We start from the raw sequence: 26,914 nt of genomic DNA, 5'->3' as shown, positions 1-26,914 counted from the left end.
AAACAAAAAAAAACAAATGTGACAATAATGGAACAGAAATCAAGCTTGTAAACAAGGATGGGATTTCTTAGCACATATTATAGCTTAATTTGTGCGACGCAGCACTCAGCCTGGTAATACAATATGGTCAAAATCAGTTGAACAGCTGGTGTCAGTGTGCGTTAAGATAAGCTTCAGGTTGTATCAACAAAAAATAAACCAATGCTTAGCCATTTATACCACATTTGTTGCCTCGGATGTAAAGGCATAAAAATATGTCTTTTCCTACAACTATAAAATTTAGTTCCTAACATATTTGTGAAATTTTTTTTAATGTGCATTTTAAGAGAGACGTGTTGTGGTTTAATGCACGTGTAAACCGCTTTTCACAACTTATTTAAACAAGATTTTATTCATTTTCTTTTTGGTAAATTAGCCATTTTCAGATTTTAACGAAAAAGAGCCAGTCTGATTCATCCTTGGACAACAAACCTGAAGCTGCCACATTCATCTGTTCAAAACCTATGCAAATGTTCAACCCCAATACCATTAAGGAAAGAGACAAGTTTTGTGTTTCAGAGGTGAACCTGCGTGAGCCAAAAATATAATTCTACAAAATCCTGAAATGTATGTAAACTGATCAAATACCTCTTGAAATTCAGCAAAGAGACATTTTTTTTAAATTAACCCCAACTCCAGTTAAGATTATTTTATTGCAAATTAATGTTTATATCTCTTATTTGTTTCATTCTTTCTCCGTTCTGTCCAGGTCTCTCTGACTAAAAAGATTTATTTATGTAGGAATTTTTTTCAAATATTAATATATTTTTAAAAGATCCCATTTTTATCTAATATCCTTCATGCTGTTATTATCAAGGCTTTATGAATTAAAGATAGCTTTTCATTCATATTGCTTAACCACAAAAACAACAGTGATGCATTTACAGATCAGTAAAAGCACATTTTAATCATTTTCAGAAAATGTATTAAAGCATCTTAACAGTTTATGCCATCACACATTCATACAAGATTCATAAAAGCATCCTTAATAAATATGACCATAGTTACAGAAGAAATGTACAGGTGCAAAAAGAGAGGAGGGTGTTCAAAAGAACTCCTTAAAGTAAAGAAAGTTTCAATAGTCCCGTCAACTTTGGCCATGACATACCAGTGCAAGAAAAACCCAGCGGGAGAAGATGTATGTTAAGGCAAAATTAAAATCATTGCAGATGTGTTTCGGCTTAGTTTGTGAGGTCAATCTCTGAAGTTGGAGGAAAATGTTCTTTTGAGCAGGAGGAGTATCATAGAGTTTTTGTGTGTTTGGTGTGGAAAATGTCAACTGAAGTCTCTTGGCAGTATCTGAGGTCGTAGTCACAATATCCGATAGAGAATCGGCCCTGTTGGACACAACAATCAGAACTGAACATCCACAGATAACAGAATAAAACGACGATTACTCAGAATATGAAGCTGCAGTCTCACCTTGGGCTTCTTAAAGTAATCCAACCCTCGTCCGATTTTTATAATCCAACCGTTGTCAAACCTATAAGCAGTTACCAGAGTATTAATTCCTCATTTTGAACACAAGAAAAAAACAAAACAAAAAAAAAAACATTGTTGCACATAGTTGTAAACTGAAACCAAACGATAAAAAAAAACACAAAAAAAAACATGTAGGTAAGAGACACACCTGATCTCCCTGTCATGGATGGTGGAGGAGTACTGAACATCCAGAGTGACCCCGTGACCTCCCAGACTGTCCCTCAGCTCGGACAGAGCGCTGCTCTGCTGGGTGTTATCACCCTGCTGGACAAAAAAAACCCCCATCAGAATCATTAACATCTGCGACTGCTTGACACAACGTCAGCTCATTATTTAGGTAACCTACTTCATCCTGGGATGTGAGGAGGTTGATCTTTGTCACCTTGCCGCACGATTTTAGCAACATCTCACAGAACCGCAGGAAGTTGTACAACTGGTACAGAGGAGACGTACGGGTTTAATTAGCATCAATTAAGCACGTTTGTGCTGAGATGAGACTTCGAACTAGTAAACTGCATGAAGTTTAACTCAAAGGTTAAATATGATTCACATGAGTTAAAGATAACAATAAAAGGTGTTCATAAAAGCATTCATAGTTGTGTACGGAAATCAATTTTCAGAAAAATGTTTTCTTTAAAAACAGGACTTTTAAGGAATATTAGAATAAATTGAACACTAAAGCAAAAAAAAAAAATTATAAGAAAAAAATCAACCTTAATTTTGGTACATCGTTCCTGAGTAAAAATCAAAATCTCATATTATGAAATACATATTTTTTTAAACCACATTTTGATAACTCTTTTCTCCATCTTCCTTTTTTATTTTATTTTACAACATCCTCACCATTTTTTGTTAGCTTACTCTCAATCTCTAAGAACATGGATCCAATGCAGGCAGAAAAGGGAAAGAAAGAGGAGGGCAAAAATACAATTTCAATGCAGAATCTGCACGCATGGCAATATACCAACTCTTGTTTCCTTGAAATTTTGTGGCAAAATACAAGAAAAAATTCAATTGAATCACAGCAGATCCCTAATTATCAGAATACAGACACAAGTAGCCGCTGCCATCTTTGAGCAAAGCCTAATATGAATGAATCTAGCAGAAAGAAAACATACAATAATAAATAAAAAAGGAAAAAACAGGGATCACACCTGGTGGGTATGACGTATGTATGGATCCTCCACCCAAATCTCAGAGAGAGCGCTGCTAATGTATGGTTTAAACAGAACCTCGTAGCTGTAGCCTGTGGCATCCTCCGAGATCTTTATCTGCTCGTGATATTTCCCATCTGTTAGGACGAGAAAAAATATTTACATTTTTCCACATTTTGTGTCACTACAACCAAAAATAGTAAGATATTTTACAATAATTTTATGTGATAAGCAAACAAAAAGGGGTGCATTATTGTGAAGTGTAATAAAAAGTATATATATAAGTTTTGTTTTGTTTATTTAAGTAATAGGAATAATTTGTATTCAGCCCTGTGTGTAAAAGTAAATCTCAGCATAAATCCAACTGTTCTGGAAAAATGTCAGAAGTTTGTTAAGAGAACATTAGAGAACAAACAGTATCCAAAACACTAATAAACACAGCAGGCAGGTTAGAAAAAAGGTTATGGAGAGGTTCAAAGCAGGATTAGGTTATAAAACAATATCCAGAACTTTGGACATCTCACAGAACCTCGTTCACTCCTTCCTCTGAACATGGAAATGTTATCACACAACTGCTTTAGAACCTAGGAAAATTCGTTATACATGCAAAAGGAGGAAATGTAACTATGTTGAAGAGGCATGGAGAGCTCTGGAAGTCCTGTGTTTGATGGCAGTACCTTCTTTCATCTGGTTAACATGAGATTTGATTTGCTCTGCTCTGTCCATGTAGCCCTTGATCTTCTCCCTGTAGTGTCCTCTCTTTGAGTCATCTTTCAAAGCTGTTAAAACCGGAAGGAAACATGTGAGTTTAGAGTTGTGAATGTTAATGTTTACATCAGGAACAATAAGATACCTTTCAGCACATCTATGAGCAGCTGGATCCCCTCCTGGTAGCAGACCAGAGACTCTTGTAAGCGGCCGCTGTGGTCCAGCTCCACGGCTCGTTTCAGGACTGACACGGCCGAAGCCTCCATCCCGGACACGTGGTTCTCTGTCATTTTCCTTTATGTTTTTCACCTTTTAATATTTATTTTTATGTTATCGCTGGTTCGTGCTTCATTTGTAACAGAAAATATTCTAAAAATTGGTGGAACTCTCCTAGAAGTTGAAAGCTATCTAAGAGCTCCTGAAAAATAATTCCCCAGGAAAAGGTGATGGCTCATTTGTTAATTACAGATATGCAGATGAAACTAAGTTTTGAAAATACTTATAAAAAATGTTTATTTATCTAAATATAATTCTTAAACTTTTAAATGTACATTTTGGACCAGTAATAAAGTTTTATTTTAAAATAAATAAATGAAGGAAGGAGTGTTTTCCAACCGGTACGGTTTAGATGTAACTCAGTCACGTTTCCGGTTAGCTTCGCGCAAGTAAAACTAAGTAAAAAGTGTTTAGTTTGTTTCGAGGTATAATGTTATTTTTTTTTTTTGAACAGAGGATTTGGTGGTGAATTTAGTGGATATTGTTAGACATTCGGCTGTTAATTTAATTGCGACATAAGGTTAGCCTTTCTTATATTTAGCCATTAGCAGCGCTGTAACCTTGGCGTTTTTGCGTCTGAGTAGCAGGTTGTGCCTCACAAATTCAGTATGTCAGGCATTTGCCGCAGTTTCAGCTTTCTCACAAGTAAGGTAAGTATTTTAGTATGTGTAGTAGATATTCGTGGGCTAGGGTTTGATACCACATTACATTAGTTTATATATATATATATAGAATATTTTAGCGCAAAGTTCAATTTTATTTTTTATTATTTGTTCAAAGATGCTATACAATTGATGGTTCTAACCTCTATTTGGGCTGTTTGACTCGTACAAAATATTACTTTTACTAGTCATAATTATTTATTAATCATATGGATACATTTTCTTGGAGACATTTCTTAGCTGTTGTTCAGCTAGAAGCGACCAAATCTGCAAAGAAATATAACAGTGAAGAGATAAAAGGACCAACAGTACAGGAAGAAAATTATTCGTGCACATTCTGAGACGTCGGATCTTTTAAAAATCATCAAATCATTTAGTATTGCATTGTGGAGTCTCCGAGAAAACACATGCAGCAAGGGAACAGATATGGGATATGGAAGAGCAATCTGATGTAGCAGAAACTTTTCGTATTGTCAAAGTTTCACAGATTTTTCTGCATCAGAAAAGGGACCACCCTCCTGGCTCACAGTGCTACAATACAGTCTCTGTTTCTTCTGATGTTGCAGGCATTGACAGACGCCACAGTTTTATCACCTTGTGCTTGGTTTGTGCCCGCACGCAGCAAATTTTCCAAATCAAGAATCCCAGAGACGGTGAGAATCAAGAAAAAAATACTCAATGTTCCCACATTGTCACGTTTTATATTTATTTTCAACATTTTATGGAGTACGATTCATTTCATTGTCAATGCTACGAAGGAGTGTAAAAATAAGGAACCTACTGTATCTCGCTTGCCTTGTCTGTGATGAGAAATTAAAAGTTTGTACCCGTTTGACAGATTTTTGAAGAGAGATCAAAAGAGCACGAGAAGTATGGAGGCAATCCAGAGCAACCTCACAAACTGCACATAGTGACCCGGGTCAAAAGTGCGATGCGGAGGCCATACTGGGAGAAGAACATCGTGAAATACTTTGGACTTCAAACGGTACTATTAATGTCATCTAAAAGGAGCAGCAAGAGCTGGGAGATATTCAGTCAGGTCTTGATCCACGTGTGCTACCTGAACTTTATGTCTACCCGTCAATAGAAGCTCATAAACTATTTATTACTAGCAGCTGGCAGAATAAGTGTTTAATAATAAGATAAGCACACAGTGTTTGTCAACCTAACACTTAAACTTTCATAAATATAAATGGCACTGTGTATAATGCATAGACAACATATTAACCTTGCTCTCTGTTTGTCTTCCTGTCAGGCCCACAAACCTGTAATCCATAAAAACACACCCTCAGTAAACAACCAACTGAAAATTATCAAGCATCTTATAAGGTAAGATTACTATACAATGCAAAGTGCTTTAAATAATAAAGTAACAAAATCAAAGCAGGCATTTAAAAAAAATATGACCATGAAGATTACTACAGATTGTCATGCAAGGAATGATTTGTAGAGCCGGATCACTTCAAAAAAAATGATTTATTAAGTCTTCTGTCACATTCATCACATATACATAGGGTATATAACTGTATGATTGTGACCCGTCCCCCACCTGTTACGTTTTCCTGTTGCATGAAGGGTACAGCCGCTGAAAACCCCACATGGTCTCCCTTCTGAGGACGACATGGCCGACACGTACATCAACAGCAAGGGAGAGCTGATTGTGCGTCGCCTTCTCCAACCTGTCGACCACAAGGCTATTGAGTCTTAGTTCTGCTCTGTGATGTTTGCTCGAATTTAAGCTGTTGATAAATAAATAGGAAGAAATCTAAAAAAGTAGATTCCAGTCTTGTTCTCTTCTAAAGTGTCTTTTGAGCTTAATGAAATATTTTGTAGTGATCGGATTAGTTTGAAATCCTTCAGCAAACCTAGCTTAACAAATAACCAAGTTGGTGTATCTAAAGTCTAAATGATTGAAAAGTTTGTTTCAATAATTAAAAGTATAATAAACCAATGCAGGTAAAACTTGGCATAGGAGGAAACCAATACCCGTCTTAATGATCAGAGTATAAATGTGCCCTTTGTGTTGACTCCAATGTGTTCAATGTTATGTCAGGGAGGGAAAAGCTATGAGAGTTGCGCTGTGTGTAAATATCTTATTTCACTGTAAATACAGCTGCTCAGTCACAGCCTGGTAGAGAACAGAGATCCAGAACATCCTGACTGTTGAACATGTCCTGGAAATCCAGCCTTCTTAGGTCCATCGAGAGAACCAGGCTATTGTTTAAATACTTAACTATTCAGATAAATCCATAAAGAAATCACATTTGCACTTCTATTGCACTTTGCAATAGAACAAACTGCATCCCTGCATTGGTACATGGCAGTGGCAGCCATGGAAAAATGTTTACATTTCTTTACTTTTTAGGAAAAACTGATTTGTATCTCAAAAATGCTTGCTGCTTGCTGCATAAAAACATGGTTCTACAATGTTGAGATTTGAAAGGTTGGAAAAAAAAAATATGCAAGCCAAAAATAATTTGTATTACTAAAAATAGTTCCATCATATAAAATCCTAGTAAAATACGCAGAAATTTGTGGTTGTAGCATGAAACATTTTGAATTTTGAAAGTCAAGGTAAATTAATAGTTTTGCAGAACGTTGTGAAGCCCTTACAAACACGTGTCAAAGGCTCCAGGAATCATACAATGTGGTTGGTACAGCTGACAGGACAGCCATCTGTCATATGTAAAAATGTGCTGGAAACATGACAAAAAATGCAAAAAACATCTCTGATGTATGAATATTTTTTCCAAGGCACTCAAAAGAGTGCCTTGGAAAAAATAAATCAGTTTAATATAATCGAAATAAATCGATTCAAAATAAATCAGTTTTTTCCATCTCCACCCTGTCAATTAACATCGTTGGGACCCCGACTGTAAACAATGGAAACAATCACAGGAGGAAAGTGAAATTCTTTCACTGCTTTTTATTACATCAGTATTTATTAAGTCAAACTCTTTGCTACATGGTCATGTATAAATGTATTCTGATGCTAAAAACTGAATACATCTGATCTTGGCACCCACATGCATCACAGGCTCTGTTCTAACGCAACGCTTGATAAAAATGCAATGAAACGAACAAGTCTGAATCAAAAAGAAGGCTTAAAGTGTTAAATTAGTGAATCACATCTGCGATTCCTTTGCTCAGGATGACTAAATTATTATGTTATGTCCAAGTTAGTCATATACAACATCTTGACTAATCTAAATATAAAACATAACATTCCATTAAATAAAAGATGAAAATCACAGATCAGGCAAGTTGTAAAATTGAATGAGCAGGTGATGAAAACAAAAACAATGAAAGAGGGCTGTCTGCTGGAAATAACAGTGAGGTAGCCCCGACAGACAAAACCAGCCACATCAAAGCGTTTCAGTCGTCCTCGGAGTCGGAGTCGTAACCTCGCCCTCTGATACTTTTCTTGTCCACTTTTGTGATCTTTGAGCCAGACTTTTGTGTTCCTGTCGGCGGCTCCATCAGGTTGCCGCTACAAAAACCAAACAAGAAGGCGGATGTTAAAATGAATGTGCACTTCTTCCTTTGTGGAATCCCACAGATGGAGGAGTGATTGTTCTGCAGGTCTTACCTGTAGTTAATCACATCTGAGCATCCGAGTCTCCATTCAAGCATCTCGGTGGAAAACTCGTCTGTGTTGCCCAGATCTGTAAAGCCCACTACATAATCCTTTGTCTTCCCATCTAAAAGCAAAGCCAGTGTAGGAATAACTTTGATGCGCAGCCTCTCTGTCAAAAACGGGGCCTTTTCTACGTTCAGCTTGATGAACTTGGTTTCAACGTGCTTCTTTGCCAAGAGAGCCAGGTGTTTGTCCAGGATCTTACATCTACAAGAAAAATACAAAATGGCAAAAGTAACAATGTTCTCACCTGCACAGCAAGAATAAATCGATGGATTTTGCATCTGAGAATAAAATAAACTGTTTTTGGTTTTTTTTGTAGATTTGCAGTTTATTTCTTTAGTTTTAGAAATAAACTAGTGTTTTAGTTCATCAGTGACACATTGGAATTGATCTTTCCTTTTTCCAAGTGGAATAAACTGCTAGATTTTCCACATTGATTATTTTAATTAACATTAATCCTAAAATAGTAAAAACAAAATGTCACAAGTGCAGTTTTTAGTTCCCTAAAAAGTTAGAATTAATGTCTCACATATAATTTATTGCATTTTCAAATTATGAAACCGACTGTATTTTAGATGGCCAATGACATTGCTTGACTCAACACTGACATCTTTAAAAGTAGCTTAGATTCCCTGCAACAACTATAAGAAAAACTGTGGCTATAAATTAAAGCTAAACTAAAATATTAAAACCAAATGTTTGCAAAATGCTGTGCAGTTACCTGTAGGTTGAATTTCTGTAAAAGTGGCAGACAACATTCTTGCTCTCCTTTACTTCGCCAAAAAAGTCTTTCTCACTGGAGATTTCTCTGTACTCGCCATGGCCTTTGGACAGCCACTCCTTCAAAGTAGAAAATTCAGAACAAGGAAAATATTAAAAGTTTGTTATTTCTAAGTGCAATGATCCCCCAGTATTATTTTCTCTGGAAGATAACTGCTCCTCTTCTCAATGCATGTATTTTTAAAGATGCCTTTAGGGTTCCCTATCAAACTTTATTTAGAAATTGTCATTTATTTTCATTTTTCTTCACCAGATTATAATAAAATCCCTCACCAAGTTAAATCTATTGCGTTGATTTCTACTGATAATCTGACCATCTAAACTTGAAACATAGGCGCCTTTCATGCAGTTTATACAACCTTCCAGTCACCTGTGTCTGTTTCTGAGTGTTTTTAAAGCGCCTCCAGTTTCCTATCCAGGTGGGTGACGTCTCACACTTACTTGCTTTTGCTTCTGTGCTTTTTTAAGCGCCTCCAATCGTCTCTCCTTCAGCCTCTCAAGATCGTCGTCGTCCATTTCATTCAGCTTGCTCAGCTGCGCCTCCACCTGCTCGTCTACCACCTTAGCCGTTTGCTCTATCACCTTGCTTATGATCTCAACGGGAATGGCCATGGCTGCCTGTGTCAAAATCTGAGGAGGAAGAAAACATGTTGTGGAAACCGAGACATGGCAACAATGTACAGTATTGTGTGATTTAAACACTTTGCAAAAACCCAATTTGATATGAGGTTGCACTTCTTAAATATAGTTCCGGGTTTCCAGGATAAAAAAAAAAAGTTTCGCAGGAAAGCAACTGGAGGAGAACTGACCTCTTCCCAACCAATCAGCTGGTTGAAAGAAAGAAAAGAAAGCCCCTACACTTTTAAATTTTCTTATAAGTTCCAATGTTTAAAACATTTCCAGTTGTGAAAAATACAGACAGTCATGGTGTGGAACCGAGACCTGGCAGAGCTGTTGTGTAGCCAAACAGTTCTTATATGCATTATTTCAGGATGAGTACTTCGGTCTAACACAAACGATGAGCAACACTTATTTTACTTTTAAATTTAAATCAACTGAGCGGTTAATTAAAAACACACTTGTCAATCTGTTAGCACAAACATCGCACGCATTAAATATATTAAAGGCCTTGCTCAAACGTCGTCTTAATAGTATTCCTCTGCGCAGGTCAAGAAATACATAAAAATGTTTGCATCTTTCAAAGTCAGCTATTCTGAAAACCAGTTGATCTCAAACACCTGCAGCTAACAAAAGCCATGGTAACAACAGGGCACGCCTTGTTTTCACCGACTACAGTTTATAAAGTCTATGTTACGGTGATGTGCTCATCTCCGCACATGATTATGAGTAAATATATCAGGATGGACCAACTACTTACAGTCAGCCATCAGAAATAAAAAAGAAATACCAGAATTTACGTTACTTTGGCTTATTATGCTAGCTAGCAGGCTAACGCTGTCGGTACCTTCTACATATAAAAGTATTATAAATTTTAAAAATGGTAGAATTAAGAACAACATTATTGTCATCAGCAACCTGTTCAATTACAGTAGACATTTACAAGATAACAACTAAAATAAAGTAAAACAGTACCAGAAAGAAATGCCGGTAGATACTTCAGTTAATGCGCGAAACTGCCACACTGGATATGACGTCAGATTAGGCCTGTTTGACATTATTTCTTCCGGGTATCTTACAAAATAAAGTACATTTTTGAAGTAAATTTTCCGTGTTAGTGGATTTTGGGTTTTTCACATTATCTGTAAGTCAGAGTCATCAAATGTACAAGAAATAAAGTAAAAATTTAATTGTGTGTAATGAATCGATGAACTGAATTAGTTTTACCTTCTGAAATGAGTTACAAAAAATATTAAATTTTTTGTAACAAAAAAAATTTAAATATTTTTAGTTACAAAAAATAACGAAAAATATTTCACAATATTCTAGTTTTTTGAGATGTACGTTATACAAATGCATACCAGAACTTGTGCATGTGCCTAAAAATATATATTTTTAGACCAGAATTTTAATTGTAACAACTTTAGTCAATTATTAAAAAGCATCAATTACATAGATTTTTACATTGTGTCACATTACAACCATGAATGCCAATGTGTCTTTCCACTGTTTTCCATTATAAACCAACAAAAAGAGTCGTTCACTTTAAAGTGAGGAGGAGAAAAATATTTTTTAAATTGGATTTAGGTCTTTGACTGGGCCATTCTATCACACAAATGAAACTATTGAAACTATTTCATCACCCCCTCCAATATCAGTGATTTTTGCCTCTGAAAGGGGCTTAGTCCAGGATTGCTTTGTTTAGCTTACCATAATCTTTACACCATTTACCATCCTCATCCAAGATTTAACTAAACCACCCCACAGCATGATGCTACCACTGCCATGCTTCATGGTTGGGCTACCATGTTCAGGCTGAAACGGAAAACTTTCTGGGACTTCTTTAGACCAACTTTCAACAACAGATTTCTTCTTGCCACCCTTTTACAAAAGCACTACTTTAGTTTAGACTTCTTTAGCTATTGCAGCTTCCTTTGTCCAGCAATGTCTAATACACAAAAAAGACAGGTAGAGTATTAGAAGTTTATTAGCAAGGTTTAGAAAACTTACAAACAAATTCACAGCTTCAGGTCTTCAGGCACAAGCCAGATTAGAGAACCCAACACCGGCCAGTTTTTACTTGTGGCCATTTCTTTCAAGAAAGAAGTGAAAGGTGATGTGAAGCAACATCTAAAAAGTGAAAACTCATACATTCCAAATTACATTCAGACTGATCTGGTTTGCATATAGTTACTGCTTTAAGCAAACTTTTCAACAACATACTTATTGTCTTCTGTGAGGAGATCAGAAGCCAGTTAGTTGTGTCTGATGAGCGCTTCAGACGACAGGTTAAATTCAGGACGTATATACAGAAATGAAGTCAGTTGCCGTACAAGTGTTTCCAGGGTGAATAACAAAAGATGGGTCACCTGAATCTATCCAAATCCAACATTATTTCAACAGATTCAGAACCTGTTGAAAAGAGGAGGCAACTGCTTGAGTTACACCCGATTTAAATGCTTAACAAATGTTACATCATCTTCATCAGATCTCTCTTGTTCGTTAGCGACAAAAAAAAACAAAAAGGGAAATGAATAAGCTGATTGATTGCCGTTACATATGTTGATGCCCTCCCAAATTAGACTGCTACTGTCCAGGAAATACTTTGGCTAGCTTCAGATTTCCATGCCGGAACACGTGCAAGCTTTTAGACTTCAGAGTTACAATTTAAAGACGCTTACTAAGAATTCACTACTGGTAAACAAGACAAGAGGCAATTCCTCCACATACATTTTGTTTAAAACATTAGACAAAGGTCTTTCAAACATTATTTACACTCTATAACAAGGTTTGGCACTTTAAAAAAAACAGAATTGAATGAAACACTACAGAATGCAGCAGTTAGTTGTTTTTTTCCCTTTCTTCTTCCACAAAAGAAAGTGCTTCTAGATCAGAGCACCAGAATAACACGGATAAAAAATATTGTCTTTTTTTGTTGAACCATTTCAGCTTCAAATGCGCATTCGGACTGCTACAAGGTTAGCAAACTCCAAACGTGATCCACGAGTTTGGTTTTTGTCTCTACAACATGATGAACCTTGTACTCAACACTAGTACCTGTGCCTGTGAGGTAAGTTGACCGCCCTGCTGAAAAATAAAACAGAAAACAAACATATCTAAGCATTACAATGCTGGGTCAGAACAGGTGTGTTAAAAAAAAAAGAAAAAAAGTGAGCAAACAGAACCGTGCTGCGTTCGATTTGTACTTGAAAGTTTCAAGAGTCCCAAGTCGTAAAAACGAGAACAGAACAACATTGAAGTCTGAATGCCGACTGGGAAAAGCTGGAGGTCCCTGAGCCATTCCGTGTTCAACGTCTGTCATGGCTGCCACACGTATAAAAGATGGTGAAAGTTGCAGGAGTAACCGGTTTCTTTGCACTTCTGTCACACATTTCACTTCCCATTCATGCTCCTCTAGTGTTGCATCCATAGAAGCTGTGACTGGCTTGTAACAATAAGAGTAGCACCCTTAACAGTGAAACATCACTGGGGTTTCCAACTTGCAATCAGAACGGGCTGAACTTGGGTATGACATCATGCCCGTGTCAAACTTCTGAGACAAATCAAACGCAGTGCTAAACATCTGAGGAAAGGAAAAATCACAGATTACAAACCGTAAGGATTACGAACCATTTAAACTGCACCAAGTAGACAGTGAGACCATTTTTTTTTGCCCTTCAGTTTGAGCTACTCCAACACTGAAAACAAATATTTGTACAAAAAGTGACATACTGTACATGCTTTCATATAACACACCGATGGCTCTTTGCGTTTCTGCCATTAATTTTGTTGGCCGCTGAGGAAAAAAAGAAAGATGCTGCGGGAGAAGCTAGGATAGCAAATAGTAATCATTCAGATGTCATGATTCGTTTGGTACATGGTAGATTGTTGCAGAACAACAGGGTTACTTCTTTTCTCCTCTTCTTCTCATGTTATCTTCAAGATGCTACCGTAAGCTTGATGCACAACCACCTGTATGTTGTCTAAAATGAAGTCAAACGCCATACTCCAAACTGACTCCACAGACTGCTGCATAACCCTGAAGGAAAAAAACAAACAAACGAAACAAACTATAAGCAAACTGGGATCAGATAAAAAAGAGAGAACAACGCATGCAAAATGTTCAATTGTGCACCACCGACCTTTTCATATATCTTATTATCAAATCCAACTTCTCCAGGTCTTTATCTTCAATGAGATCAGTGCAGTACTTTACTACCTGCAGGATGTCCTCCTCCATTGGTTCTAAGCAAAAAGGCATTTTAAAAGGTAAGCAGTTGTGTAGCAGTTTATTTTTCATTAAATTTGTTCACATTAAATTTACTGATCCTTAAAAGTGTGTTCTTGCCTTGTTATGCCATTATTGCTATTATATTACTTGAAAATGGTCTCGAAACATTATAGTTTATCGCAGTAACTTCTGGAACAATTTATCGTCTAGCAAAATTTATCATCGTGACAGGCCTACTCTGACACCCTCAAATAAATTTCAGTGCACCCAGCTGCCTTCGGATGTCCAATATAATCCCAGCATAAAGCTACACCCAAAAGGAATTAGAGCTGGACCTGCAGCCCTATGAAGCTTAGATAAACAGGTGTTACTGTAGATGTCTTTAGGACATCTGTACCTGTGATGGTGGTGACCCATTCCCGTAGGAGCGTTTTAATGTCCGTCAGGTCACAAGCTCCAGCCAACGTTGGAACAGGACGAGGCAATGACTTCGTCACAGACACCATGACGTCCTGTTCTGAGGTGGACGGGTTCATTTCAGTCTGACAGAAGAGAAGTGAAAGGGAAAAGGGGTTAGTTCCAAACAGCAACGAATAAAGTAATCTTTCCATCTGTAACCACACGCAGAAATCACCTTTGGTACATTAGCGGGTTCTTGTGGTTTTATCGGCGGCACGCGTTTGGCTGGGCTGTTTGTGGAATGACGTCTCTTTAAGGGCGAGGTTCCTTTTTTAACAGGGCTCACTCCGTTCTTCCTCTTGTAGCGCCGCTTCAACCGTCCAACGCCAGTTCCCGCAGCAGGCGGCTTCAGCTGCAACAGGGGATTCTTCTGCTCGGCTGCAGACAAACCAACGCGTCAAAAAATAAAAATTACGTTAAAGGGGGAAGGAAAACTACGCGGCGGCAGCCGACGGTTAACTCACCCATTTTCACCTGGGGCTGGACATTGTTTGCACGGCTGTAGGCGGACTTCAGTTCATCCTGCAGCTCTTTGGGAAGGGCAGCAAAGACGTCCGGATCAACCTGCGACCAGTTACAGAAGCCGAGTGAAAATCTCCAGGAGATACCACTTAATCCTCATTTCTTAAATTACAGACATGATAAAACACAGTTACTCCTCCTTATTGCTGCATTGCTGGTTCTTGAATTAACACAGGGCTTGAATTACCGGACGCAATGTCAAAGTTTCCAACAGGTGCTTTTTTACCTGTGAGAAGTTTGGTAATTCAAGGACAATTCCCGGACTGTCTGGCTGGTTCGGAAACTGCAGCACCAACGTTCCCGCAGGGGGAGCGTACGGCGCAGGATGGGGAGAGGAAAGCTGTAGGTCGGGTGAACGGCAGTGATTTGGCCTCTCGTCTCTCTTAGTCCATGACTGCTCCACTTGCTCCCTCAGCTCGGCCGGCAAGGCCTCCAGGACAGAACGATCCACCTTGGAAATTATTCCAAAAAGATTGTGAAGAAGAAGAAGAAAAAGAAGAAGAAGAAGAAGAAAAAAAAGGTCTAAATAAAGAGCCTCTTTTAGTAAAAAGTGTTAAAATACTCTGTTGGTTTGTTATAAGCATGCTGGAAGAAAAAGGCAGGAATTTTCTTCAGCTAAATGGAGTATAGAACGATGCAACTATCAAATTCAAAAATACCTCATTGATCCCAAAGGGAAACTAAATATTTATTAATTAATTTAAAGTAAATTTACCCTCAATAAACTGATACTGATACCATTATCGCACATTTACACAGGCAAAGCTCATTGACACACAAAGTGTCAATTTCAAAAGTGCCCCGATTTCAACAGATGTGAGAAAATCTACAATCAACACAAATCATATAACAAATCACATGAATCGTACAACATAAAAAAATGCAGTAAGACATTAAAAAAAAAGAAGCAGTCACGGTGTGAGGATTTCTCCTTTGTTCTTAAAAATAACTTTTTTAAGAACAAAGTTCTGGTCCTGAACTGGTCCATCAGTTCAGGACCAGAACTGTTGCTTTTCTGCTTTAAATAACAGCATTTGATCATGTTTCTAAATCTTTTTCTAAATACTATTTTTCTGTGAAACGGCGGTACTTTCCCCTCAAAGTTATAAAACTGCACAAATCTCATGCCTGCGCTTGGCGATGATCCACCATTAAAAATCTCAGATTTTACCTGTGAGGGGGAGGGGACTTCAATGCTGAGGTTGAGACGGGTCCAGGAATGTTTCTGCGCTGCCCTGCAGACGGGCGTTTCTTTGCTTGTCCCAGGGACCGGCTCAGCAGGTGTCAGAGGATGTGGTGGTGAGAGAGCCGCTACTGAGAAAGTCTGCTTCTGCGGAGTGCCTGCTGCATTTTTAAAAAATTTTTTAAACACACATATAAAAGACTAAGCCAGGAGTTTAGAAGGAAATAAACAAAGCAAAAATCAAACCATGAAGACACACCAGACCTTTGTTGGTAGTTCTGGCATTTGATCCTTTGCCTAACAACATGTCCTTGATGGAGCGTGTCCGAGTTCCCCGGCAGTCGTGTGCCTGGGGCTGATTTCCCTCGAGCTGCTGAACCTGAATGCCGACCCCTCTCAGGTCCTGGACCTGCAGCTTCATGGCGTGGAGCAGCTTGATGACAGCGGAGGCGATCAGCTGACCGCTGTCAGTGGACTGAGCGAGCATCACAGTCCTGGCAGGAAGCAAGAAGAGACAAAAATCATTACTCCCGCGTCAATGTCAGGCTCAATCTTTACCATGTGGTGCTTTGCATGTTCGTCTGCTCGTTGCCCTTCTATTCGTCGACCATTTCGTTTTATTTTCTCAAATTTTGACATGTTGCAAGCACAGACTTTAATACGTTTTATTCCAGTTTTATATGCTCGACCAACACATTATGAATCGGAAGATAAATGATGGTTTTCTAATATTTTCCCAATATCTTCTGTTGGTCGATAACAACAATCCTACCAAAATACATTGAAGTTAGAGGCTGTAATGTTAATAGCATGTTCAAGGTAGGGCTGACACTAACAATTATTTTAGTCATTAATTATTCTGATGATTAGTCAGATGAAAAAAAAATTGCCGTATTCTTCTGATTTTTCATTTAACTCGCCTTTTTATGCAATATTAGAAATACATTAAAAAATGCAAAAACAAATGATACAATTCCATTTTAAGTAAGAAAATACAAGTTTATCTAACCTGATTTATTACAAATTATCACAATCATTTCCGCTTGGGGTATGAATGCTTTTGCAACTAGATGAAAAAGATCCTTACTTGGCGAGATTGTCACATATGCCATGACCTCCATATTTGGCCGGCTCCAGAGGCGCTCCGACCTTGCGAACCATGACCTTCAGAGTAACTCTCCGACCCCGCAGCCCTGCTTCCTTTAGACGCCGCTGCACCTCCATCGACAGGTTAGTCAGGAAACACTCAGCCTCGTCCTCCTGGTGAGTTTTTAAAGGGAAGAAGTTCAAAAATCAGGCGGTGCCTGGACAGACACGTGACGGCGTAAGCCTCGCAGGTCCAACCGTGGCAAAGCGGATGTTGTAGTTCATCTCGGCGGAGACGGATTTCCTTTCCTTTTCGAAGCGGACGGGCCGGTCGTCTAAACCCCTGCAGAACCGAAACAGGGTCTGTCCGGTACGAGGTCCGAACTTTTTCTGCAGCTGAGACAGAGACACCTGCTGGAGGTCCCCGCAAGACTTCACGCCCATCACAGCGAGTTTTTTGGCCATAATGTGCCCGACACCTGGGGAAAATGAATGAAAGAAACAATTTAAATAAATAATTTAGCTTCATGTTTCCTGAGAATCTCTTCTAGGGTAGAGACTAGAGCAGGACGCAGAGCAGCATATCCACCTGGCAAACTGGTCACTGGTAAGTCCCTGATGAAATCATCCACTTCTTCAGACCTTAGGAAGTACTGCCCGTTCGGCTTGGCCTTGCGGGTCGCGAGTCGAGCCAGAAGAATGTTGGACCCTGAACAGAGCGTCGCAGTCTGTCTGAATTATTTCCGTATGAATTCTGGATTTGTTTTAATTTACTTCGTGGGGGAAAACAGGGACTCACCCATTCCCACTGAGGCACAGCAGCCCGTTTTCCCCTGGATGTCTGCTCTAATGGCTTCGGCCAAACCATCTGGAGTGACGCCCACCTCAGCCAGCAGATGAGAAGCATCTATCAGAGCTTCGTCGCAGCTGAGAGCCTCGATGTCGTGGGTGTAACTGCACAGAGCAAATTAAGATCAACTTCGCGAGTAAATCCTTACTTCTAGCTAGACTGGCAGAGTTTGAGGTTCTGTACCTGGCCAGGATTTCATACATGTTTAGAGCCACCTCTTTGTAGGCGTCAAAGTCGTACGGGACCGACTGCAGAGAGGGGCACAGCTGCTTCGCTTTGCCAAAAAACATCCCGTTCCTCACACCCGCCTGCCTGCAGAGAGAGAAAACAAGACGTCCTTACATTTCTGTCGGCACAGGACGGTTGGGATCATGTTAACGTCTCACCTGGCCTCGTAACTGCAAGATGCGATCTCTGCCATCGACAGGGCGGTGGCGTCCGGGTCCATACCGTTTCCGTGGGAGTCGGGGGTGTCTTGCGAGGGAGTCACAGGGAGGTCGTCATCTGCTTTCTCTGACGAAAACAGCAACATTGCAGCAGTAATGTTATTCACAAGGCATACAGATTGGGGGGGGGGGGGGGGATTTTGGTGAATTGCAGTCTGGATTTTGTCATTTTCCTGAAAGAAGTAAGAAGTAGTTTTCTTCCAGGGAGTGCAAATAGAAAGTGAGTTATTTTTGGCCTTAGAGTCTATTTTATTTTTATTACTGTACTGTTCCCTCTACCATGCAGATATAAGCTACTTGCTTTACTTTAAAGCATTATTTCTTATGAGCTTTAGGGGAGGCAGCAATTTCCCTGCAATACTGACGTTTCATTTAGTTACCTGGATGACATGATCTCACCTGGCTGAGGATGAGTATGCCTCATCTGGTAGTACTGCAGCTCCACCTGATGGTTGGCTCCGGGTCTGATGGGGACTTTGCCCAGGCCACGGTTACTGGTGACAGCTACAGGCTTCCCTGCACAGAAATGTTTCCAGAACCAGAGAGCAAATTTCAAATCCCTCCCGTTCAACGTGCTTCGTATACACAAGGTTCACAGTTCACATCTAGACGATAAGGACTTAAAGGACTTGCCTTTAAGTTCTGGTCTGTGTCGGATCCCCACAGACACAAAGAAGCAGTCCATGTCCACGTGGAAGATGCACGATTTCACACTGATTGCCGATGACGCGCAAGCTGCAAACAAGGAGAAATTACAGCAACGAACGCTTTTCTAGATTTCAAATAGTTCTAGTCATCATACCTCATTAAAAACAAAGTATTTTTCAGTGGATTGTATGTGACAGAACACAACGTGCTAAAGAATTGTAAAATGTAAGGAAAATTTGGAATATATGACAGAGGCTGAAAACTGCTGAGCATTTTCATCCATTCTGACTGAGCTTGAGCCTTTTTGTTCAATCCCAGACAGAAATAAAACAACATGATATCACATTTGTCCTTTATCATTATTACTGATAATAATTAATGTTATTATTTAGATGTGGCCACGACTGAACATCTTGTGGCCATAAAATATTGTTGTATTTTTGTCCGTGACAGATGGAAGAGATGAAAATGAATAAAGTTCCTGATCATTAGGAAGTGAGCATAAACTTTTACCTTTTTCAGGGGTGTTTTATGATATGTTTTGGTGTTGAGCATTTTTAAAAGGAAGATTGTCTTTTATATTAAGACTCTTAGTTTTGCACATAAAAAAACCATCTAGGGCAAACACTTTATAACATTTTGTTAAACTAATGTTCTGTTGAACCACAGCAGTTTGTTTCATTTGTGTATTTTAAATATTTGTATTTACACTTGATTATATTTTGTTGGCCAAAATTAGTTTGCTCATATATTTATTTATCTATTACTACATTTTCTTTGACACACTAAACGTATTGTGTGATTTCGTGTGTATATATATATATATATATATATATATTTTTTTTTTATTCTACTTTCCTGTTTACAAGGGAAAGTAAAAATAAAAAGCTGTTACATATTTGTTTGGACAAATCAGAAGAAAAAAAGGAAAAAAGAAAAGCAGAAAATGTGGAGCACTAATGTGATGTGATATCTTTAGAGGTATTTTAAAATATATGTTGTAATATTTTTTGGCCATCTCGCACACCCCTAATTGTGGCACATACATTAATCTATAAATGGTAAAAAAAAACAAAAGAAAAAACGTTCTTAATTTTTGGGGAAAATTCAAAAGACATCATTATGAAATAAAAAAGAGAAGGCAAGAATAACTTCCTTTTGCCCACCTTGTCCATGTGTGGATCGCTGTGCCATAGACTTCCTCAGTCGCTCTTTCCCGGGGTAGGATGGACTCCCCTCAGTCTTCCGTTTGCTGTGTAGTTCGTTGACATACTCGGAGAAAGCGATCCTCCAAGTGGAGATCTGGTGCAAACGCGAGTGAGAGTAAAACTCAGAGATCAGACCGCCCGTCTGCTCCAGCAGCTGGTCCGAGGACGTGGAGGCCGAGGGCGCCTCGGTGGGAGGATCGGGCTTGGCTGCTACGCGGGCCGCGTTCGGGAGAGGGGCGTCGGTCAGAAACGCTTTGTGGCGACTTCCGTTTAATCTGACGGACGAAAGGGAACAAGAAGGAGGAGGTTGGGAAGTCTGCTCCGAAATTGGCTCAACATGAGCGGGAGGTCGGAGACATTTCAGAGGCGTCTGGGGTTCGTTGGCCCTCAAAGCCTCGTGAGCGGAGGACGATGGAGGTTTGGGGTCGCAAAGGCCTCCGTCTTGTGTGCTGGATTGCTCCAAGCGAATAGGAAGAGAGTCTGATTGCTTTGGAGGGCTTGGGGGGAACTCGTACGGATCAGGTTTGGCGTGTGACTGCACTGAAGAACTCTGAGGTTTCTCTGTTGAACTCTTTGCTCTACATGTGGACGCGTCCCCGTCAGAGGAGCGAGGATCTGCAACAGGGGACGAGCCCTCTGGCTTTAAGGCACCGTTAAAAAGGTGAGCGTGTCCGTTGGTCAGGGGGGCTTCTCCCACAGCAGCCGAGGCCCCGACAGGACAAGGATCTCCGCGCTCTTGCATTTCCATCATTTTAGAATGGCTCGAGGTATCCGGTGAGGCCTGGAGAACTCCATTTCTAGGGAAAGCAAAAGAGAGCAAATTGTCACATCTTAACCAAACATGGGATATTAAATTAAAAGCCGGAACTGCTTCATAAAAAGGAAATAAAAAGCATCCAATTAGTAATTTCATGAAAACGCTCACATTTTTAAGTCTTCGTCGTTCACGTGAGCAGAACCGGGAGACTTGTGCGGGAGCTTTGCGTGGCCCTTGTTGGGAAGGGGGTACTTGTGTAAGGATCGGCTTGTGTGCAGGGAACCTGAAACGAGTTGACTCGATTTCAGATGACTCGGGTGGTGGCAATCCAAGCTCGCCTTGGAGCTGCGGCGGACGGACTGAGGCTCGGCTTCGCTGCAGCCGGGGACAGGGAAGGGGTTGTTTGAGGATCCCCCGCTGCGGGGAACAGAGGGCTCTGTGTTGTGCGGTGGCAAAAGAGGCTTTTGATGCTTGCTCAGCTGAAGGGGACAATGGCTCGGTTCGGACATCTCTGAGGTGTGGCGCAGAATCACGGCGGGGAACAGCGTGTTCTTCTGCTTAGCATACAACTGGTACTTGAAACAAGGGAGGAGACGGCCGTCCTTGATGCTGGATGAACCAAAGGAACGCAGATTTCAGCTCATGTTTGCATTCGATAAAAAAAAAACAAAAAAAAAAAAACAACTCTTGTTTTGTACTAAACACACCTGTCAGTGATCCACTCTGGCCTGATGACCTTTTCCCCTCGGAGCTCCTGAATCTTGCAGTTGGGCAGGTTATTGGCGATGATGTGGGTGGTCTTTGAGCGAGAGTAGTAGATGTGGAACTGACCCCCGTGCAGCATCATCAGCCGGCGGAGCTCGTCTGCACTCGGGTCTGATTAGAAGGACAAAACAGCGACACATTCATTCATTCATTCATCGACGAGAGGAGAGTGAGGAAAGAGTACGCCGCCATGTCTGTCACACTCAGCCACCTGGCATTAGACAGGGCATGAACGACGAGCAATAGAAATAGAAAGTTTTCAACGATTAAATAACACATGATATTTGAACATTTGCAAGACTGTTTATCTTTATAATCCATGGCATACTTGCGTGTAAGGAAAAAAATAAACGGGCATGGGCAGGCAATAATTTGTGTGCAGGTACAAATAAGTGTTGGTTTGGATAACTGGTAACACGAGGGATAACAAAGAGCCATGAAATACAAACCAAGTGAGCAGAGTATTTGCTTGTACCTGTGTATCCGTTGACATAGATAGACACCCCACTGAAGATGCTGGAGCCGGTTCCTTCCTTCTGCTTTTCTCTGGTGGCATTGAGCTTGAACTGCTCGTCCAGCTTGGTAACCTTGGCAGCCATGTAGCCGCCCTGCACCAACAGAAATTCGGCAAAGCAAAACAAAACAAAAAAAAAAGAGTAAGGGACGTTTAGAAACCCAAGAGGAATCAGGATATAAATACATCTAATTTACATGACGCAACATTTAGTGACTGATCAGAGCTAAACGACTTGCGTAGAAAGAACATGATATGAAACTAAATAAGACTGAGCATACAGAAGGTTTATATACACAGGATATTAATCATTTACTTGGACTAGCACATAAAAACCACACCATATGTTGACTGACAGACCTTTTTAAACATGACATTATAGCCGAATTTGTAGCCATGCAAAAGGTTTAATTTAGCTATGCCATTTAGAGTAACCTGATACCCAGACTGTTTTTAGTTGATGTAACATCTGAGTAGTTTTTATAAATCTTCTGGGGTATTATTGAGCACATTTATTCAGACTATAATATGTATATCCTTCAAGTTGTTAGGCTGTTAGAACACGAGGGGAACATGGGATTAGAGCAGTAGTCCCCAAACTACGGCCCGCGGGCCGAATCCGGCCCGCCTCAACATTTGGTGCGGCCCCCCTGCACAATACCAGAGAGCATTTAGATTTTTTTTTCCATATACCGTATTTTCCGGACTATAAGCCGCTACTTTTTTCCTAAGCTTTGAACCATGCGGCTTATAGCCGGGTGCGGCTCATATGTGGATTATTCTTCAACCATCAGGGGGCTCTTTAGCAGGAGGTGAATCACTCGAAGTCAAAATTGGAAATAAAAGAAGAAAGCGCCCATTAAAACGGAATTAGGTTTTATAGGGAATTGAAATTTGAGAATGTTGTTGATCATTTAAATAGCATTGAAGGGAAAAAGAAGATTTTTTGTTTTTTAAATAATACTGGGATCATTATGAGAATTTGAGGTATAGATATTAGGATCCAGTAGATGGCAGTAGTGCAACAATAATGGACGCAAGCTGCTGTTGAAATCTAAAAACAGAAGAAGAAGACAAAGAAGAAGAAGAAGAAGCTCATTTTCATTTAGCACATGCTAGTAGCAACACGAAGGATCAGCACTTTTACTGTTACAGTTACCGTTCGGAAACTACAGTAATCAGTTCAGTTAAATCTAAACGTGGTAACTTTTTTTGTCAACCATAATAAATGTGATATTCAATTGACCTGTAATGACTCAAATGTTGGGTGCTGCTGCATCATTGTGGGAAACCTAGAATGGCAGAGATATCTGCGGCTTATGGTTTTTTTTAGAAAAACTTTGGGGGTGCTTACAGTCTGGAAAATACAGTATTTATTTAATAGTGTTATTTCCTGGATTTTTTTCTGTGAAGAACCCAGAGAGGGTTATTTGGTTATTATTTATTTCATTAATAGTGTTATTATTTATTTCCTGACTTTTTTTCTGCGAAGAACTCAAAGAGGGTTATTTGATTGTGCTTTCTGGAAAACAATAATTTTTTATATTTAGGCACTCCTGCAATCGTCACACTTTTTCTGTTACAAACTGACTCCGGCCCCCACCAGAGAAGGAAAAAGTCATGTGGCCCTCACAGGAAAAAGTTTGGGGACCCCTGGATTAGAGGATACAGTGAACTGCAACCTATTCAATCTTGCACTGGAATTTTAAGTGACTGACTAACAAAGCGTATAACATAATTGTGAAGCGGAAGTCAAATTATGCATGGTTATGATTTTTTTAGTGTGGTTCGGGAGCCCCTGAATAAAATGCAGTGCAATAAATTCTTTTTAGAAGTCACCTAACCTTTAGGCTTCTCTACAACTTCAGGTTCATGTCGGTCTTGGCAATATTAAAAAGGGGTGGGACACACATATTCCCCATTATTTCCATGTTTTGCCATGCATGTCTCTGGTTCTTTGCGAAGCTCTCACAGCTGGATGTACTCACCCTTTCTCCCCAACCATTGTCATCGCTGCCATTGGCTCTCTTTCTCATCCAACCATCTCGACTCATACTGAGCTTTCTGTAAACACAAGGAAAGCCAAATGTCAGGAATGGTATACAAGTAAAAATGAAAATATGGACTACTCAGATTATCTGATGCTGCATTAAGACATTCTGGAAATGTCAACAATGCTGAACTGTTAGGTTTTTTTTATTTTATTTTTAACGCATAACACTGACAGATTTGCTATAATTAACTAATAATCTTTCATAACGCATGCACTGATATCATTTCAGAGCAAATGTTATGACTTTGGCTGGCGTTAGCGGAGCTGTTTGCCCCCCCCCCAAAAGGCATGCCTGGACAGACTTTCTCCCTCTGACAGACAGGTCACAAAAGCAACATGCTGCTAACATTAGCTTAGCTCCAGGAATTAAATACATTACAGAGCAGCACGTCGCTTTATCATCCTGTCAGTTTAATAAGGACCGCTGGAAATGTTCTCTCTGTACTTGCTAACACAACAATACAGGCGAAATTAGCTGGCAAACAACGAACAGAGTGCGTGTCTGAGCAACTTCAGTGCAGCGGTAATCATGTGTGTAAACAAACTACGGTCCCGCCAGCAAAAGTCATCTTGTAGTTCTTTGTGTTGTACCTTTTAAGCTGTCAGACGAGGCTGCTGGCCACACTCTTCTCTCTGCAGATACCGCTGAGCAGAAAGGCTGCCCAATGCTGCTGCTGCTGCTGCTGTTTGAGTTAAACGAGGTTAGAGAGCAAAGCGAAATGAAGACCCCACAGACAGGCAGCTCACAGCCACGGTCTTCACTTTGTTCCTCAGAAAAGTCCTGCTTTTGGTGAGGTGAGATCCTCCTATTGTGTCACGCAACCACGCCATGTCTCTTGAATATTTTTGGTCACCCTCCCAATCCTTTCGCTCTCCATTTCAACCGCCTGATCCATTTACCTCTTTTTTCTCTCTGCGAACGTGAAACCAAGCGATGCGGAACTTCCGGTGCTTTCATTCAAAATAAAAGGTTGTTGCTATTCAGTTGAGTAGACAAAAAAAATTAACACATTTAACAGGTAGACATTCCGAAAGTAAATAAGTAAATCAAATAATTTTAAAAAGAGATTTAAAAAAAAAGAAGTTTTTTTTTGTAAAAATGAGTAATCATGACACCTGATTTTTTTTAAAAAAAGAAAGAAAGAAAATGTAATCAGACATGAATGTAAAGTTATGTGTAAACTGCCTGTTTAAAAATAACATTAAACAAGTGTAAAAGCTAATGACAAAATAAATAATGTAATCCATCTCACGCACAAATCAGCTGCTTTATAGTGACTCATTGGTTTTTCTCGTAGTGTTTAGGTTCATTTTAGCATTTAAATAAATACTATGCAAATATAGAAAGATTTAGCACTAGTCTCAAGAAAGTATCTTTAATTCAGTTTTCTTAACCAAGGTGTCATTTATTTTGAAACAAAACAAGATAGGCTCAACTTCCGACATTATGACGTTCGTCAGGTAGCTTAACAAAACGCCATTCCACCGGCTTCTTGTTTTGCAGCTTCACTCGGTGTTATAGCGCCACTACGCGGACAATCGAAGAAATGTCATCTGAATGTACCACGGTAGTTATTGTGAATCTGAACACTTATAACCCACACAGTCTCGTTTCCGAAAAACCAAATTGTCTGCTAAGAAGCTTACTGCCTGTTTATATTGTAGAAGCTGCTTGCTCTCAATCAGGCTGTGAGGTTGTTTTTGTGCTGCCTGTTTGTTACGCTACCATCAGTCTTGTCAGGGATTTTTGTTAGATGTACCGTTTGATTTTGTGATCTATTGCCCTGAGACCTCACCAATCCGGACATTATATAGTCCTGCTGTGGTGACAGTAACCTTTTGTTTCCTTTGAGGGGGAAAAAAAATGAGCTCAACCACCTGAGAGCTTGATTTGTTTTGGACACGTGGACTCTTGGCTGTCTCGTCTCGAGGGGACTGACAACAGGAAATATGATGAAAATATAATCTAGTTTAAAACCAGCCCGTTAAACGACAGCGTCATTCTTCAGTTATTAGAACACAGTCAAGATGAAGCTTAACGCTGAATTTATGTAAATTAGACCTCGTATTCTAAAGAAAAGTCACGATGCTGTTTGATGCTATCCCAAAGACTCTTCTTATTGGATGATCTCTGTTGCTATGGCACCAGACATCTGATGCTGAGCGCTTCGGTTCCTCTAACATGTTGGTGCAGTAGTGGTTTCTCATCTGAGCTCTGAGCAACTGGCCTGAGTCACATGTCTGGTTGTGACAGTCAGTGGACGTGTGTGCTTTTACACATAATGTAGAAGGAAACCTGTTGACATCACATCATTTGTCTTTCTTTTGACTGACCCAAGCCGAACCCTTATGATGCCAAGCATGCTTTTTTTTTGTAGTAAAAATTTTATTTATTATTTAGCAATGCCTGCAAAATTATTCACCTGCTTTGGATGTTTCACCATTTGAGTGCTTTTGAAAATCTTACATCTTACAGTCAATGTGAACGTTAAAGAAAACAACAACAAACAAACAAAAAATTATCAATCAGAAAATTGGCACTGTACCTTGTGCACATATATTGTCCTGAAAGGGCTATGTTTTAATGCAACAATTGACTTCACCTCTTATATTGAATATATTTTAAGATACTTTTGCCTTGATATTATTTTTTTTTCTAACTTTCCTGCCCACAAGCTAAATTATGTTGACTGTGATGTTATTTATACCAGAATCAAAGAACGAAACATACTATGCATACACCCCAAAATATATTTTTTATATAAACTTCCCTAAGCAATATGTACCACCTTGACACATTATTTGTAATAATCAACAAACACCAAGCAAGAGT

At 39.5% G+C, this 26,914-nt stretch overlaps 4 protein-coding genes across 7 annotated transcripts; 1 reads left to right on the top strand and 3 right to left on the bottom strand.

Annotated features, from left to right (window-relative positions):
• Positions 1 to 927: 927 nt before the first annotated feature.
• On the bottom strand, positions 928 to 3,833 carry mitd1 (MIT, microtubule interacting and transport, domain containing 1). 2 transcript variants are annotated; one of them, XM_008434552.3, is made up of 7 exons: positions 3,529 to 3,833; positions 3,353 to 3,454; positions 2,676 to 2,812; positions 1,868 to 1,954; positions 1,670 to 1,782; positions 1,462 to 1,522; positions 928 to 1,376 (listed from the first exon to the last, which is right to left on the bottom strand). In XM_008434552.3, the coding sequence occupies exons 1-7, from the start codon at positions 3,671 to 3,673 to the stop codon at positions 1,281 to 1,283; spliced, it is 741 nt and encodes a 246-aa protein (XP_008432774.1). In that variant the 5' UTR covers positions 3,674 to 3,833; the 3' UTR covers positions 928 to 1,280. The 2 variants fall into 2 exon arrangements, with proteins under 2 accessions (XP_008432774.1, XP_008432765.1); XM_008434543.3 differs by having other exon boundaries at positions 1,670 to 1,785; positions 3,529 to 3,832.
• Positions 3,834 to 3,998: 165 nt separating this feature from the next.
• mrpl30 (mitochondrial ribosomal protein L30) lies at positions 3,999 to 6,097 on the top strand. Its single transcript, XM_008434531.3, has 5 exons — positions 3,999 to 4,309; positions 4,888 to 4,974; positions 5,160 to 5,306; positions 5,577 to 5,650; positions 5,897 to 6,097. Exons 1-5 carry the CDS (start codon positions 4,268 to 4,270, stop codon positions 6,027 to 6,029), a joined length of 483 nt encoding a protein of 160 aa, XP_008432753.2. The 5' UTR covers positions 3,999 to 4,267; the 3' UTR covers positions 6,030 to 6,097.
• A 1,135-nt stretch (positions 6,098 to 7,232) lies between these two features.
• txndc9 (thioredoxin domain containing 9) lies at positions 7,233 to 9,398 on the bottom strand. Its single transcript, XM_008434519.3, has 4 exons — positions 9,183 to 9,398; positions 8,683 to 8,801; positions 7,911 to 8,165; positions 7,233 to 7,811 (listed from the first exon to the last, which is right to left on the bottom strand). The coding sequence occupies exons 1-4, from the start codon at positions 9,351 to 9,353 to the stop codon at positions 7,697 to 7,699; spliced, it is 660 nt and encodes a 219-aa protein (XP_008432741.1). The 5' UTR covers positions 9,354 to 9,398; the 3' UTR covers positions 7,233 to 7,696.
• A 1,930-nt stretch (positions 9,399 to 11,328) lies between these two features.
• On the bottom strand, positions 11,329 to 25,033 carry rev1 (REV1 DNA directed polymerase). Of its 3 annotated transcripts, XR_014085430.1 has the most exons (23): positions 24,673 to 25,032; positions 24,017 to 24,092; positions 21,990 to 22,122; positions 21,457 to 21,625; positions 20,918 to 21,358; positions 19,951 to 20,789; positions 18,770 to 18,871; positions 18,536 to 18,652; positions 18,077 to 18,203; positions 17,874 to 18,002; positions 17,640 to 17,794; positions 17,430 to 17,549; positions 17,099 to 17,319; positions 16,842 to 17,014; positions 16,019 to 16,248; positions 15,743 to 15,915; positions 14,798 to 15,022; positions 14,514 to 14,613; positions 14,225 to 14,427; positions 13,988 to 14,132; positions 13,502 to 13,604; positions 13,116 to 13,398; positions 11,329 to 12,942 (listed from the first exon to the last, which is right to left on the bottom strand). XR_014085430.1 is itself a non-coding variant. In XM_081601904.1 (22 exons), the coding sequence occupies exons 2-22, from the start codon at positions 24,080 to 24,082 to the stop codon at positions 13,287 to 13,289; spliced, it is 4,080 nt and encodes a 1,359-aa protein (XP_081458030.1). In that variant the 5' UTR covers positions 24,083 to 24,092; positions 24,673 to 25,033; the 3' UTR covers positions 11,329 to 13,286. The 3 variants fall into 3 exon arrangements, 2 of the variants coding, with proteins under 2 accessions (XP_081458030.1, XP_008432715.1); XM_081601904.1 differs by having other exon boundaries at positions 11,329 to 13,398; positions 15,743 to 15,912; positions 24,673 to 25,033; XM_008434493.3 differs by having other exon boundaries at positions 11,329 to 13,398.
• Positions 25,034 to 26,914: the final 1,881 nt, after the last annotated feature.

Source organism: Poecilia reticulata, chromosome 2 (assembly GCF_904066995.2).
Source record: "Poecilia reticulata chromosome 2, P_reticulata-male-v2, whole genome shotgun sequence".
NCBI lineage: Eukaryota > Metazoa > Chordata > Actinopteri > Cyprinodontiformes > Poeciliidae > Poecilia > Poecilia reticulata.
The sequence above is the reverse complement of the archived record's forward strand: the minus strand, read 5'-3'. Positions and strand labels throughout refer to the sequence as shown.

Coding starts and splice junctions, on each gene's coding strand:
- mrpl30 (XM_008434531.3), top strand. CDS start 4,268: ATGTCAGGCATTTGCCGCAGTTTCAGCTTTCTCACAAGTAAG. Junction 4,975..5,159: donor AATCAAGAATCCCAGAGACG/GTGAGAATCAAG, acceptor CCCGTTTGACAG/ATTTTTGAAGAGAGATCAAA. Junction 5,651..5,896: donor ATTATCAAGCATCTTATAAG/GTAAGATTACTA, acceptor TGTTGCATGAAG/GGTACAGCCGCTGAAAACCC.
- rev1 (XM_008434493.3), bottom strand. CDS start 24,082: ATGAGTCGAGATGGTTGGATGAGAAAGAGAGCCAATGGCAGCGATGAC. Junction 20,790..20,917: donor AACGACGAAGACTTAAAAAT/GTGAGCGTTTTC, acceptor TGCTTTCCCTAG/AAATGGAGTTCTCCAGGCCT. Junction 16,249..16,841: donor ATATGTGACAATCTCGCCAA/GTAAGGATCTTT, acceptor GCTTCCTGCCAG/GACTGTGATGCTCGCTCAGT.
- mitd1 (XM_008434543.3), bottom strand. CDS start 3,673: ATGACAGAGAACCACGTGTCCGGGATGGAGGCTTCGGCCGTGTCAGTC. Junction 1,955..2,675: donor ACATACGTCATACCCACCAG/GTGTGATCCCTG, acceptor CCTCTGTACCAG/TTGTACAACTTCCTGCGGTT. Junction 1,523..1,669: donor ATCCATGACAGGGAGATCAG/GTGTGTCTCTTA, acceptor AACTGCTTATAG/GTTTGACAACGGTTGGATTA.
- txndc9 (XM_008434519.3), bottom strand. CDS start 9,353: ATGGCCATTCCCGTTGAGATCATAAGCAAGGTGATAGAGCAAACGGCT. Junction 8,802..9,182: donor AAGCACAGAAGCAAAAGCAA/GTAAGTGTGAGA, acceptor TCTACTTTGAAG/GAGTGGCTGTCCAAAGGCCA. Junction 8,166..8,682: donor TACAGAAATTCAACCTACAG/GTAACTGCACAG, acceptor TTTTTCTTGTAG/ATGTAAGATCCTGGACAAAC.